The sequence below is a fragment of the Dryobates pubescens genome, chromosome Z (assembly GCF_014839835.1).
Source record: "Dryobates pubescens isolate bDryPub1 chromosome Z, bDryPub1.pri, whole genome shotgun sequence".
Classification (NCBI taxonomy): domain Eukaryota; kingdom Metazoa; phylum Chordata; class Aves; order Piciformes; family Picidae; genus Dryobates; species Dryobates pubescens.
The window spans coordinates 54,205,585-54,221,897 of NC_071657.1; the positions used below are offsets into that span (position 1 = coordinate 54,205,585).

General features: G+C 39.4%; 1 protein-coding gene across 2 annotated transcripts in view; it reads right to left on the reverse strand.

The window, feature by feature from the left end:
• Window positions 1-16,313, reverse strand: part of UHRF2 (ubiquitin like with PHD and ring finger domains 2) — a 96,864-nt gene that overhangs the window by 67,133 nt on the left and 13,418 nt on the right. For both annotated transcript variants that reach the window (XM_009902886.2, XM_054178780.1), the window contains exons 2-3: window positions 11,735-11,977; window positions 6,020-6,282 (exon numbers count right to left, since the gene is read on the reverse strand). In XM_009902886.2, the coding sequence (XP_009901188.2) occupies window positions 6,020-6,282; window positions 11,735-11,977 (506 nt within the window). The remainder of the gene's footprint in view (window positions 1-6,019; window positions 6,283-11,734; window positions 11,978-16,313) is intronic.

The window sequence follows — 16,313 nt, forward strand, 5'->3', positions numbered from 1 at the left end:
ATGTGTTTTAGCAGTTTTAAACAGCAAACCTTCCTTCCAAAATGAAAGCTACCACTGACAGACTGACACAATTGAGTTACTTCAGATCTACACTTAGGAACACAGGAGTCCAACAGGTGCCCATGTCACTGAGTTCAGTCCCCTTTTATTAGAGGCCACTATATTAATTAACCTTTTCCCAAACTCCATTTTTGGTCTGAGGGTCTAGAATTACTGTGGCATTATTATGACACTTAACACAGCTTACAGAAACTAACTAGATAATGAGACAGATTCACTGATCGAGGCTTACAGGTGTGGTAATCAATGATTGTGCCTTCAAACCTTTCTTTGGGTATGGAATAGCTTTTTGTTAAACGGTTCTAAAAACTTTAGCACAACAGCACATGAATTTATTCTTGAAGACTGCAGGTCCTAAATGTTTAGAAAAGCATATAAATTGCAATAACACAAGCTCTTCATTTAGGTGCAATAGCACCAGCAGCTTAAGGACAGAATCAGTAAGAGCAGATGTCTTACCAGACAGGAGGAAACGAATACCATTCTTAATTCTTCAGCTGTAGAACAAAATGGACTTTCCATCAGTGATTTTGTTTCTTAGAAAAATGCTGTAAACAAAATTGCCTCTGTAACAGAAGCACAGATCTGCACACATTCATCTCTTCCCACTCCTCCTGCCCTACATTTTTGGTACATGTAGCATGCATGAATGCATCACTAACAGAAACTACCTAAGTTCTCCACAACAAACAAGAGTCAGCATACCTGGAGTACAGATGACAATGTCACCCTAGAAAAACCACATTCATTATCATGCCTGCTTTGCCAGGCTATGTGCAACAAAATTCACCCATTCAAAGCTGACCATTTTGTCTGCACAAAGCAACTTCAAAAACCCAAGAGCATACAGTGCTCCAGGATTGATGACTGATGAATATATACATGGAAATGAGACATCAGAGAAACCTGTTGCTCTTAAGATCCTCTCCTAAATACCTACACATCAGAATACTGGCACAGTCAGTAGCTCTGCACATCCACAGCTTAGAGTGGGTTCTATGTCTTCCGTACGCAGTAATTACTGTGGGATCACATCTAAGGATGGCATAGTTTATGAACATGTGTAATAGCCAGTACTAATATTGTACAGATATCCAGAATGGTGGCATTCTTTATTAATGTCAGAGATAAATAACACACAGATTTTCAGATTACCAACATACACTAAGATGATCTCTAAGATCACTTTGATCTTCCAGCAAGCAGCACAAAGACATGTAGGGACTGTATGAAGTGGTCCGAAGCAACTCAGACAATGCTTGTTCTATCCCAACTTATTCAATGCTACACAATTTTAGAAGAATATAGGAAAACTAGTCCTCTACCAAAAATCAGACGCATGTTGAACCTTAGTTTAAGTCAAAATCTAGACTGGGTCCACCCAAAAATCTTGTAAAAACAACAACAAGAAAACCAACCACCAAATAAAAATCACATGCAGGTTCTCGTTCTCTCTGTAGAAGTGAGAGAAACAAGAGTAATCTTGCTGAAAAACAGAAGTAGCAAGCTGGTTGCCACAGGGTCCAAAGGTTAACATCAACTATCAGTTTTCCACTCCATTAGTAACAAGGATCCCACAGAGACTGCAGCATTCTCACCGAACCCAGAAGAAACATTAATAAAGTACAGAGGAGAAAATCTTGGCAAAGCAGCTGAAAGACAGTGTACTGATATGGAGCAAGGACCAACGTAATAATCAAACAAGAAGTATTAACTGAAGAGCTTGTATTTAAAAAAGGATACTAATAGAGAAGAACCTTTAGGAACTCATGTCTATCAAGGTTAAGCTCTCCTGTTCCACAGCAATGATGTCTGTTTTAGTGAAATGAAACATTAAGAACTGAAAGGGGGGGGGGGGGGAAGCAAAATATATTCTTAAGCAATCTACCATACTTTAAACTCTGCCCTGGATGGATTCGGAACTTGGTAAAGCATTTAGGAATCCTACCACTAGTAATGGCCATCTGGCTAACTAAATTGCCGAAAACCAGGCTGGATGTATAACTCGTATTTCATCTTACCTTACATTGCTTCTCCAGGAGGCTCTATACAGCTTCAAAGAAATCCATGTGAATTCTTAAAAACTGTAAAACCATCCACTACATATTCTGCACACAACAGATTGTTTCCTCAGTCTAAGAAATTATAGTCAAAAACGAGAGACCTCAGACTACTTCCAGATCTGAAAATCTTCAGAAGGCATCACTCCACAGCTCATATAAAGCATTAAGTAAATAGATGAGCCCTCGTGCTGCAGTATCTGGTTCCCTAGAACAATCACAATGTACTTATATGACACATCATTCAACTATTCCCTCAAGATTTAAATTAAACTTCTTGGTAACTGATGTAAAACCTGAAAGAGTATCATCAGCCAAACATCATGTCTCTGAAAAAAAGTTCCCTGCACTTGAGTTACACAAAATGTATACCTACACATAAGTATCATACTGACATTTCTCAGGTGGCAGAAATGTCCAGTCTTCCTGTGACTACTGTTGATAGGCTTCTTGAACAGCAGGCCTTCACCAGAAATTACTTGAACAAGAAAAGATGGCATTTGCACATCAGAAAGTGTTTCCATTATTTCATGGAAAATCTAACCACCAAGGAGGTAACACAGAGTCAGAGATCACCTCCCTGAAACCAAGCAGACTAAATCTAGTGCTGCACAAGCAACAAACAGGAAAGAGTAAGTTTAGAGGAAAGGGCAAACTTTTTTATGACATGGCACTGTAAGACATGTCCTTATGGTACTACATTAAGCTACTGAAGTGTCCTGCTCCTGCATTACAAGTCATTCTTCAGCACAGGGGGTGCATTCCATTGTGGGAGACTTCACTTACGGTTATCTCAGCTAGCTGAGCCTGCCCAGGCTCCTCGATGCAGGACTACACAGGACTGGCCAGGGCAGCATTCTCTCTTATGGAAACTGGTAAAGGGAGTGTAAACATGCGTAACTCTGGATGAAAGTCCTTAATTAATACTTCATGCCCTTTTACAGCTTTTCTTAACACCCCAAAACCCTACAAAGTATAGAGGAGTATGCTCCTGTATAAACTAGTCAGATAAATACAGCTGAAGCTTAAGAGAAAATAATTTCTTGCTTTTGGATAAAATTCCCAGCTACACAGTTCTGAGGCAGATGTCAAACAACACAACTCAGTCCTGGATCTGCATAGACAATGTGAATACCCACAAGACATCTGAGAAAAGCAAAAATGGTTTCAAGCCTTCACGTGACTCAGGACTTGCGCCTGTGTGTTTTGAAGACAGAAAGATGAAACAAGCCTGCCCTGCAGGACTTTGTTGCAAGAACTGAGTCTATGGTGATAGAAGATCTGGTCCCAAGATGGGGTTGCACAGACTTTCCGTATCTTTTCCATAAATATCACTATTAGCTTTAAAGGTTCCAGACATCAAGGGGGATGGGGTAGGGAGACACAGAAAAGGAAAAAAGAAAGGGATGTTACCTTTTTTTTTTTTTTTTTCCCTCCTTTTTTTTCTGAGGGGGAGGGTCCTACTAGCCTGCCACAGCGTGTGGTACAGTGAAATATTGTTACTATTCATCACAATGACACCTCAGATCAGAGTCAAGGGGCCAGAGTAGACAAATTCAATGCACTACAGGTGACCTATCTCTTAGCTATACATTTCAGTGATTTTTTTTTTCCCCCAAACTGAAAGGATGTAAGAGGAAGAGAAACAGAATCAGTCTGGAAACTGAGCACAACAACAATTTGAGAAGTCAGGTAACTGTGTCCACCTCTTTTGGATGGCTTTATAGACACTGGGTGTATGTCATTCATTCGTAAGCTATTTTTATTCTGTTTCAAGTAACAGCAAGTGTTTTTACATGTTGTAAGAATATACCTGTTGCAGGCAAGGCAGAGATGAAATTATGCAACCCAAAAGAATTATGAGATAAAAGGGACAACACTTCAAGGACAAACTAGAGAATGCCAAGTACACTGGCCAACAAAATGCACAGCTCAAATCTAAGAGCAAACCACCCAGGAATAGGAACTGTGCAAAAGATAGTTAGAAGATAGTAGAAAATAAGCAATAGAATATGAAACTTGAAGAACAGGAGTGAAGATGTAAATTAAACAATTTCTGAAGCAGACAACGACTGTGTGGCAAATCACAACTTCCCTATTTATCCACATCAAGCACCTAAGTGGCAAGCAACATTTGTGGCCTGCAGACACCAAAGAGGCAAATGCTAATGTGTGAAAACAGAGCGGTATGAGTGCACACACAGCTACCTTATGAACGTGCATGTTAGACAACACAAGAGAAAAACACTGAGACCCTGAAAGATTTCTATGAACAGTATTCATCAAACAACCAATCACTGGTACGTGTAAAAGTCTCGCTTCCCAGCCTTACAAAAGTTTTCCCAACAGCTCAAATTTCCAATACTTAACATTGATCTTGCTGGCTAAGAACAGACAACTGGTATGCATTATCTTACAGTGAGAGTAAAAAAAAAATGCTCCACCTACTGAAAGGGAACAGCTAGACCCTGAAGTTCACATAAAGGTCAGTATTTTTTCTTTAGTATGAATACACCAAAGAAAAAACACACACCTGATGTGAAACATTTTCTACTTCTGTACTTTTAACTCACAAAACCCAACAGTATCTACAGCATCATTTCACTGCAAATGTTACAAATACTGTTTCTCAAAAATGTTTGGCCATGGCTACTTTACATACATTCACAGTATTAGAAGATTAGATAAACTTAAAGCAAGGTCTTTGAAATCACATCACAAGAGAACAAGAAATTTCAAGAGAAAATGTCTTCACTTTGATCATACTGGTTGACCAAGTTATTTTCAGGATTTCCTGCGACAGTCAATGAAATAGATAAATTTCTACTTCCACCTTTGTAATTCTCTGCATTTTAAGTAGAAAACTTACAGAGTTGCAGGTACATAATCTGAACTCAAGAGTTCTAAATGTGTATTAAGTTTTATCAACTACTAGTAAGAGAAAAATGTTACATGTAACTGCAAATGTCTCTTACATAGAAAAATAACTGAAGTTGAAACAGCTGAAGATTTATTTTGAAAATCTATCATTAATATTAAATATATTTTGAATCCTTCTACCTTAACCTTACATTCAACTAACTACAATATTTTACTAATCTTTGTAAAACTTAGAAAAAAACAAAACGTAGAAATCCTGAACTCATTTGATGTTTCAGTCGTTTAGAAGGTTAACTTAATGCTTTAATAGATGCTATTTAAGAAAAAAAAATCCAGACCAATTTTTCAAGCAAATTAAGAGTTACAAAATCTATTAATAAATTAAGAAATCGCTCTATATTCGAAGTTTTCCTTCCATGCATTTCAGTCTCTGGAATTTCTTTTTCGTACAGAAATGAACAAACAGAAGAAAACCCACAACGCACCCTCTTAATGCCTTCCCTCCACTTAAGAATCACCTCCACACCCTCAGTCACAAATTCTATGTAACAAACCTTTACTGTAAGTACAGACTTGCACAATTGTGCACAACTGCTCTTTCTGAAATAAAACTGATCCAAGCCCAAGTAACAAAATTTGCTCTCATGACAGTCCTCCTTTGGCTCCAATGAGAGGAATTCAATATTCACAGGGAACAGTTAAAAAAGAAAAAAGCACAACCAAAAAAACCCCAAAAACCTCCACCCACATTAAAAATTCCTTATATAAGGAGGACAAGTTTTAAGTTTCATAAAGACAAATAAACTATTTGATAAGAATTTAGGCATGAAAAAAATATCATTACCCCTAATGGATTCACTATATCCAACTGAAAAGTGTTATAAATTTTTTAGTAATTTTTTCTTGGTTGCAATATTGAACTTTCTTTCTTTGACTCCAAGCTTCTTCAAGAATTCTTGGTTTATACGAACCAAAAAAACAATACGTGACGTCCTCAAAATAGTATCAGGAGCACTTACTCATCATACTTGATATGATAAATAGCTTCTTCATCAGTGTCCATACAGTCTGAGTAAGATGTGGATGGTCTACTGTCCAAATTACGTGCATTTTCTCTAGAATGATCTTGACTTAAATTTCCATTAGTCCTTTTGTAAGTGTTACCGCTCTTTCCTTGAGCTTTACCATTCTTTTGTCCCGTTGTTGTTCGGGTAACATTTTCTATATGAGCTTCAAACCAGGCTCCAATGCTGACATCTCGAGCATCCACCAATTCATTTATCTGAAATAAAATTTCAGTAATAAATGTATGTTTATTATTATTTTTTAAGAGGATTATATAAAAATAAGACAAACATACTATGCTGCTACTGTCTAACTTAGTTATCAGTTAGACAACCAAAAGAGGGTTGAATTTGAGCAAGTTCAAGTAATACAGTGTCATATGAATGTAACCTGAATGCAATTCTAAAACACAAGGCTAGATTTCCTTCTCCCTGCCCCGCCCCTGCAAGCTATCTTAATCATTTAATTATCTTTTCTTTGTGTTTCACCAATTTTCTTGATGGTTGAGATAAGCACACACAGCATTAAAGTACTAGCTCACAACCCAGGGTTTAAAGACCTTCCTGAGTCTCCCACTTGGAATTATGAAATCTCCTATCCTTCTGGCCTACAAAACCTTAATAGTTAAAGACTTGAGGAGACAGGAGGAAGACAGTCTTACAAGTTTGCCACCATAGCCAGCCAAAATCTTGCAACTGTAAGAAATGGAACTGTCTCTCAGAATTTCCTCTTTCTGTACTCACAATACTTGTGTTAAGCAATCAAACCAATTTACTATTCTAAATCATGTTCCTTTTTCTCAAGTCTTCAGGAAATTAAGCAGATGTTCCTTTAATACTGAGAACAATGGGAAGAAAAAAAATATTTAAAGGACACTTCAACAGTACACGAAACCATAACATTACAACATAACTACTGCACAGCCATACCATAGAAAATACCTATAATCTAAAACACATATATATACACACACACATATGTGTAAACAGATAGATAGATACATACATGGTTTAAGCTACAGCCTTTGTCAAATGCCAGCACAATGGGGCAGAAAGATACTTTTCCTAACTCCAAAGACTGGTTTCTATAAACCAGCAATTGACATCAGCTTGAGCTAACAAGTTTATCCCAAGAAAACTATTTTCTGTTTTACATTTTTCATTCACTTTCTTAAAATGACCTCGAAACTCAATCCTTTCTTTTTCACCTCAACCAACAAGTTTGGATTTTTTTTGTCTTACAAGCTATTGTATTCCAAGTACATGGTTTTTTTACCAGGATGAAAATTTCAGCTACATAACAAACCAGAAGACAGCCTCATTTTCAATCTTTACATTTATTTTGGACAGTGAATTCTGGCACTTCTATAATGAACCTGCATGAAGGCATTCCAACACAATTTTATGTGTTGTTTGTAGTTCAAAGTTCTCTTTTACTCCCTCCTCTCAAAAAATAGTAAGACACATTACTAAGGATTCCCTCATCTACCCCTGCTGCTTGTGAACTGTTATAAATGTGCCAGAGAAAGCGTGTTAGCCAAGTAGTAAATTGTAGGACATGGGAATCATTTTTTAAATGAAAAATCAGTGTAAACTCCCTTAATTACTTCTCTCCAGTGCATTCTCTCCATAATTTGATGTGTGTACTCACACAAAAGGTCTTCCTTGCAAAGAGGTAAATAATTACCACAGACCACTGAAGAGTATCAGACAACTCTCTTATGTTAGTGCTGTCTAGTTCAAGAACTAGGTTATTGGTAGCTCTTTGTGAACAGTATACAACAAATACTGATTTTAATTACAGATTCCATTTGTGCGGCTTTTATTCCAAGCTAGTTAACAGTTCTCAGCTAAAATGTATTTGTTACAGGCAGAGGTTTTTGCTACAGTTAGAGAGTTTTGGATGAAAGTTACGAAAACTGTCTGAGAATCAGATGGGGAAACACACATATTCTTCTGAAAGACCTTTGTTTTTCTAACATTAATACTTCATTCCCAAACACATTCCTCTCTTGTAGCTTACCTTGTATTCCTCATTTTTGGCATCAGAGATCAGCCCTGGGTACCCTACCTACCCAAAGTAGTGTCCTTCAGGGATGCTGAGTCCATCTGGGGATGGGATCCCAGTTCTTAAACCAAACCCCACTGACAGTTTTGTCTCATTAACAAGAAAGAGGAGCTGCATTTAACTCCACCCACTATTAGTCCTTCAGTGCCCATGCAAACATTATATGTCAGGTACAACTGCAGTAAAAAACACTGAAAATGACTATGACTCACATAACGTACAGTAACTACCTAGAGGAACTCTGTTTAAACCGCTATTTTAACCATCTAGCAATAATTTAATTAACCATTATTTCCAAAATCATGTCTACTTAATTACAGGTTCTAAACTGGCTACCTTTCCTTTTGGCAGCTGAAATCACAAAGAGAAAGCAGTCACAGAGGTAGAGAGTATTCAGAACATGGAGTAAGCAACTAACAGATTATTTCCCTGAGTCTCCCTCTGGATGCAGAATCACTGAGGCACAGGACTTTTTCAGACATGAAAGATATAACAAGCTATCCTTCATACAACAACTCCTTTTTCTTTGACAAACAGGCAAATGCAAGGTAATTAAATATATCCATCTCTTTAGCCATCTGACATAGCTTTGTTTGTGGCCTTTCTAACTGACTGGTTTTTAAACAATTGACTACCTTTAAATTTTATCATTGGCTAAAAATACATTAAGTCTCTTAATTCTCTAAGTAGAAATTCTGTGTTCCTACTGTCATCATTATTTTTCATCAGTCCTGGCTCACTGGAGAGATCCCAGCTGACTGGAAGCTGGCCAACGTGGTACCCATCCACAAGAAGGGCCGGTTGGATGAGCCAGGGAATTACAGGCCTGTCAGCCTGACCTCAGTGCCAGGAAAGATTATGGAGCAGGTCATCCTGAGTGCAATCACACAACACTTAGAGGATGGCCAAGGGATCAGGCCCAGCCAGCATGGGTTTAGAAAGGGCAGGTCCTGCCTGACCAACCTGATCTCCTTCTATGATCAGGTGACCCGCCTGGTGGATGTGGGGAGGCCTGTGGATGTAGTCTACCTGGACCTCAGCAAGGCCTTTGACACCGTTCCCCATAGCAAACTCCTGGCCAAGCTGTCAGCCCATGGCTTGGATGGGAGCACACTGAGATGGGTTAGGAACTGGCTGGAGGGCCGAGCCCAGAGAGTGGTAGTGAATGGTGCCACATCCAGCTGGCAGCCAGTCACCAGTGGTGTGCCCCAGGGATCAGTACTGGGCCCCTTGCTCTTTAACATCTTTATTGATGATCTGGACGAGGGCATCGAGTCCATCATCAGTAAATTTGCTGACGACACCAAGCTGGGGGCAGGAGTTGATCTGCTGGAGGGTAGAGAGGCTCTGCAGAGGGACCTCGACAGGCTGGGCAGATGGGCAGAGTCCAACGGCATGAGATTTAACACATCCAAGTGCCGGGTTCTGCACATTGGCCACAACAACCCCATGCAGAGCTACAGGCTAGGGTCAGAGTGGCTGGAGAGCAGTCAGGCTGAGAGGGACCTGGGGGTGCTGGTCGACAGTAGACTGAACATGAGCCTGCAGTGTGCCCAGGCAGCTAAGAGGGCCAATGGCATCCTGGCCTGCATCAGGAACAGTGTGGCCAGCAGGAGCAGGGAGGTCATTCTGCCCCTGTACACTGCACTGGTTAGGCCGCACCTCGAGTACTGTGTCCAGTTCTGGGCCCCTCAGTTTAGGAAGGATGTTGACTTGCTGGAACGAGTCCAGAGAAGAGCAACAAAGTTGGTGAGGGGTTTGGAACATAAGCCCTATGAGGAGAGGCTGAGGGAGCTGGGGTTGCTTAGCCTGGAGAAGAGGAGACTGAGGGGTGACCTTATTACTCTCTACAACTACCTGAAGGGAGGTTGTAGACAGACGGATGTTGGTCTCTTCTCCCAGGCAAGCAGTACCAGAACAAGAGGACACAGTCTCAGGCTGCGCCAGGGGAGATACAGGCTGGATGTTAGAAAAAAGTTCTATGCAGAAAGAGTGATTGCACATTGGAATGGGCTGCCTGGGGAGGTGGTGGAGTCACCATCACTGGAGGTTTTCAGGAGGAGACTTGATGGGGTACTTGGTGCTGTGGGTTAGTTGCTTGGGCGGAGTTGGATTGGTTGATGGGTTGGACGCGATGATCTTGAAGGTCTCTTCCAACCTGGTTTATTCTATGTATTCTATGTATTCTATCTACAACTAGCAAAGAATGTAATGACTGTAGCTTTATTTTTCTCTATATGGTTGGCTGAAAAAATACTCAATTTACAGTAGTGAAGAGTAAAGAGTTAGGTCTCCAGTAGTAGAGATCACAAAAATTCCAGCTGACTCAATGGAATAGGTTTTCTTCAGTATGTTTGCCAGTATTAACATTCTCCATTCTACTTCCTGTTTTGATCTTCAATAAACCAGCTAAGAAGTTACCTCACAATTTTTATCTTTCTCAAAACTCCTTTATTCAACTGATTCTCTCAACAGTATTCCCTCTCACTATCTTTTCTGGTATTTCCTTTTACACTCAATTAACTGTAAAGCATCATAACTGAAGAACTGATTTTTTCCCCCCCAGCACAATGGAGATAAAAGAAAAGAAAAGAAAGCATACAAGGTTGTGTGTCCATGTTCAAGCTACTGTTTTTTTTTGACTCCCTCATTTCTCAAAGAATCAATAAAACTCACTGCAGAGAATGCTACGGTAATGTAGATTACTTTTACTTGATGTTTTAGGTATTAAGGACAATTTACTTAATTAAGCCAGCTTCCCATCGGGGCAACAGGTCTCAGTAACATTGTTCCTCTAACTGAGATTAACTTGTATACATACAGTAGCCTCAATTTCCTTTTCCTTCTCATTTGTGGCATTTTACATCAGAAGAATTACTGTTACTGAGATTTCTTATTTAAGAGAAATACTCAAATAGGAGGTAAAAAGCTACCATTCCCTGCACATACACATCCTACTTAAGTTATCAAATGGGCTAGCTATCTGGAAACTACCCCTTTTCTATTTAAACTTCTGGTACACTGACATAATCCTACACAACAGTATTGAAAAAATTCAATAAGGTACAAAACTAACAATGACTATGCTATACATGATTCCTAAAAATCCTGTAATAAATGAGTAATCATTATATCACAATTTAAAGACATTTTCTACTTCATAATTTATCTATGCACTGAAACATGAGTATTAAAACAAGTGTTCAGCAAGCTTGAGAAAACTAAGTGGGGGAAAACTATACTTTTCCACAAATGTATTTCTGTTTTTTTTTATAAGGTTCTTCTGCTCACAAAAGGGATTTCTGTTTCACAATTCCCTTAAATATTTTGGAGAATGTATTTGGGAGAAAACAACACATCAGTGTTTATGAACGCTCCTGAAATCTACAGTAGCAGTGAGCCTGATACAAAAATAATTTCATGACTCTGCAAGAGTCAGTTTAAATCAAGTCAATTTGACATGTCAAATTGAGGAATTATTTCAGATCATGAAGGAATGCAATGAGGATATACACTTTTATAGCATAAAAGAGCAGATTTTACCAATAAAGTTAAATCCACAAGCGTGAGGCAAATTTCCAGCTTTTAAAGATTGTACATACCTTGTACAATCCAATGCCAGGGTCAATGAGAAATGAGCGAGAGGATGTAGATGGCTGACTGGGTGATCCATTATTTGTTTTTTTGACTTTGTTCTTGCAGTTGGAAACAGCACAGTGATTATCTTCTCCATCTTGATCTGTAACAGCAGCAGTGGTGGGAGCTTCAGATTCAGAACGTATCAAAAGCTGAACTATGTCATTCAGTCCAACATTGTAGTCAAATAAAGTGTGTCCATCTTCTAGCTGCCAAAAGAAAGGTATACTTGTAAACTCTACCTTGAGACACCCATGGAGTTTCTGTACCTTCCTTTCACAGATAGTATTTGTATGGAGCAGAAAAGGCAAGACATGTATTTCAAATAACTAAAAGCCCGTATATTGAGTATATGAAAAACAAACTCTCATCAAGTTACCTGCCATGATTTCATCCAATGAAAATCACTGAAACTCTTCATAATAGAAACAGACATTTTTACAGAGTCTGGACATTAATTATGCATTAACACCCAAGACAACACAGCAATTTGTTATTTAAAAAACTAGTAGTATATATATTGTCACTTACATGTAGTACACAATAAATACAAATGAGAATTTTTATATTAGCAATCATTGTGTTGTATAGATTTCAGCTACATAACTTCACAACTGACACACTCATTCTTTTCCAGAAAGCAAGGCAGGGCCTGATGTATGCTTAATACTTCGGAAAATATTTCCTAAATAAACAGAATTACATAGAAATGGTTTAAGAACTGTAAGATCTGAAATTACCGTGCAACATCAACTACACTTAGAGGGAAGCAACTCCAAAAGTAATACTATGCCCTCAAGTTTATGAAAAGAAATCTCCCAAATTGAGAGCATTCAAAAATAGTTGTATTTCCTGTTTAGCCAAGGCTCCCCATTCCCTAGCCTAAAATCAAAACAAGATTATTCATTGAAACTCAGTCTTTCAACTGGTCAGCTTAAAAACAGTTATAAAATAATGAAGAAACATGCATTGTTTCACCCATACAACTTTGCACATCAGGCCTCACTATGTTCCAGATCCAAAGAGATCCTGCAGAACACCAGAATAGATGCTTTTAAATCATATATAGCACACCATTACTACAACATTCTTCTGCGCCCCATTCCACACATCTTTATTTTACCTGATTATCTCACCTACTTACAATTAGGATAAAAAACTCACACCAAAAAACACCAAGTATAACAGAAGAGTAGAAAAACAGTGGGTATTGGCCAACGCTGCCTTGCTCAGTTGAACACTGTTAATACATCTTTGAAGCAGAGATTTTATTTACCTCAAAGTATAACACATTGCTTTGGAACATCAAAACTAGAATTTGCCTAGTTTTATCTTACTTCACCCTTGCAGTGGAGTTAAAAACACACACACACAAAAAACCCAACAACAAAACAAAAACAAAACAAAACCAACACCATGCAGAACTAAAATATATCCCTTCTGTTTCCACACTACTTTTGCAACAAAATTTTATCTGACCTTTTTTGCAGAATAAACATCACTGTCAGAGGAATTTTTCCAGCATTTGTGTTTTCATGAGCTGATGCATTGGTATGAATTATTTTTTTAAAAAAAAGGCAGGAAGAAGCAGGAAAAAAAAAAGTGGGAAGGAATTCTCCATCTCACTATCAGAGTTTTGTGTAACATTCGAGCATGTCAACATAGACAGAAGTGGAATGCATGCTTCTTCTTTCATCCCCTCTGCTTTTTTAAAACAAATCTGAAGTGCATGGACATAAGCTGACACTCAAGAAACTCATCAGTTCTTCCACAAACTTAGTATCTTTGTTAAAATTTACTCACCCTATTGCTGCCGACTACTGTACCTACAGCAGGGATGTGTAAACCAAAGTACTCAATAGTTTGTTTCAGTGTAACTGTAAGTGATCTAGTTGCCTGTTCCCAAGAGCCATGGGAACAAACCCTTGTTCAACTGACTTTTCAAACAGTTCAAACAACTGCAGATAAAACTCTGTTAAACTCTGTAGCTGCTAAACTAATACACATTTCAAAATGGAAGTCGTCAGCAAGTGTTATTCTGCAGGTGACTGACTACCAACACTGACTTACTGATTGGCACTTTAGGATAGGGCTTCACACTGAGTAGCAAGCTACTTCTTATCACGATTAGAATAGAATAGACCAGACCAGGTTGGAAGAGACCTTCAAGATCATCACGTCCAACCCATCAACCAATCTAAACCACCTAAACAACTAAACCATGGCACCAAGCACCCCATCAAGTCTCCTCCTGAACACCTCCAATGATGGTGACTACACCACCTCCCCAGGCAGCCCATTCCAATGGGCAATCACTCTCTCTGTATAGAACTTCTTCCTAACATCGAGCCTAAACCTCCTCTGGTGCAGCCTGCGACTGTGTCCTCTTGTTCTGGTACTGGCTGCCTGGGAGAAGAGACCAACATCCGTCTGTCTACAACCTCCCTTCAGGTAGTTGTAGAGATAACCTTTCCCATCTCATTGCATCAAAATGTTCCAAACCTTTCTTCTTCAAACAAAGGGGACAGAAGTATTCTTGCAGCCTTAACACAATCCAGACTTAAGTGCTTTTCAAAGAATCACAGAAAGGCTTAAGTTGGAAAGGACCTTAGAGATCATCTACTCCAACCTCCCTGTCATGGGCAGGGACTCCTCTCCACTAGACTTAGCCACTCAAAGCCTCATCCAACCTGGCTGCGAACACTCCTTGGCAGGAGGCATCCACAGCCTCCCTGAGCAACCTATTCCAGTCTCACCACTCTCACGCAGAAGAGCTTCTTCTTAAAATCTAGTCTAAATCTGCTCTCCCTCAGCTTAAAACCATTCCCTCTTGTCCTGCTGCTAGACACTCTTATGGGAAGTCCCTCTCCAGCCTTCCTGTAGGATCTCTTCAGGTATTGGAAGTCACCTCTAGTGTCCCCCAAGGTTCCCCTTCTCTTCTCTAGGATTAACAACCGCAGTTCCCTCACACCACAAGAAGTTTGTTAAGCCTATTAAAGAAGTACAAAATCTAAATACACCAAAAACAAACAATAACCCTGCAATAATACATTTGAAAGGGAGAAGGGTAAGAAGATTCACATTTTTTGAGCTGGTCCTGTTTCTGAGCACTACTCCAGGCCTACTTTGAAGATTCAATCCCCCACCATGTGATTTCTTCTGTTGCAGAATGGTGGGGGTTTTTTTGGTTTTGTGGGGGTTTTTTTGTTTTGTTTTGTTTTTTAAAAAAATTAATAAATCAGTAGGACATCTGCAACACACTTACTGGGCGCTCCAAACCCCCTTTCCACCACCTCCATCAGCAAAGGTTTGATGGGGGAAGATGAAGGTGCCAAATTGCCTTCTCCTCTCCCTAGGGGACAGGTAAAAAAGTGCCCATTCTTCCTGCTGGGAAGCTGACGCCCCTCACATTTATTCACTTGTGGGGGGAAGCCCATACTGGGATTTGGAATTGTGACTGTCTGGGTTCTTTGCACCCAGTATATATTGGCACTGGACACAATGTCTAGGAAACTCTTAAACAGAGTGACCAGAAAGCAGTCTGTGCTCTCATTTTGGATTCACTCTGTTCTCGCTCTGGACTCGTGGTCAAATTGGAGAGAGGAGCAGTAGGACCTGGCTTCTCCCTGGACCTGCCCACCCTGGGGTCCTGCTCCCTGCTTCATGCCAGAGTAACCCTGCATGCTGTAAACCTGTGGCTGTTTGCTGGGACAAGTCAGCAGTGCAGCTTCTCTTGCACTGTTCTGACAGTGTCACCCCACGCGTTTTGTCTCATGGCAGCTGTGTCTAAGAACACTTGGATTTTGGCAGATCTCTTCTACTTTGGATTCATGCTTCATTATCCACAAATTGGATTATAAACTTGCAGTTATGGAGCCAGCCACTGAAGAGAGACCTAGGGACCATCTCCAAACTCCTGCTCTGTTCTCACGAGTACAATGGACCTTCTCATTGGCTTTCCCCAAGGTCCTGGTTTGCTTCCTATTTATAAGTGGGGTAAAGCTTTTCGTGGCTTAGCCTTTTCCATTTTCTGAATTCTCTAACTTGTACTAAAGTTGCCCACAAGCATGCTTGTAGAATTCATGACCGAATAGAACCTGTATATAAATTTAATCAGTTTGTACACAATTTTGGGGCAGGATTTTTTGGAAAATAAAAATTACTGGTTTTTTATAATTCCCGCCTCATTAATTTAATCCCAATCAAAATACACAAGCATCAGAGCACAGAAATAGTCATTGTACCCTTTTTCTCAGGACATGCCGTGTGCAGGCTGACAGAAAAATGTTTTGAGGTTCTGCAGTTTAAAGCCAGTCATTGAAGATCTAAATACAAACAGCCTGAATGATCTACAATAATGAGGTAACCAGTAGGATCTGAAAAAAAGAACTGAATTCTTCCTATTAGCATAAGGGAAAAAGAAAACCAAACAACCAATCAAAATAAACCAAACCACCAAAAAAACCCACAACACCCCACAAACCAACCCCAAAACCCACACCTCCCCCCTTTAAAAAATAATCTGTCCAGGAATAGTTATATTGC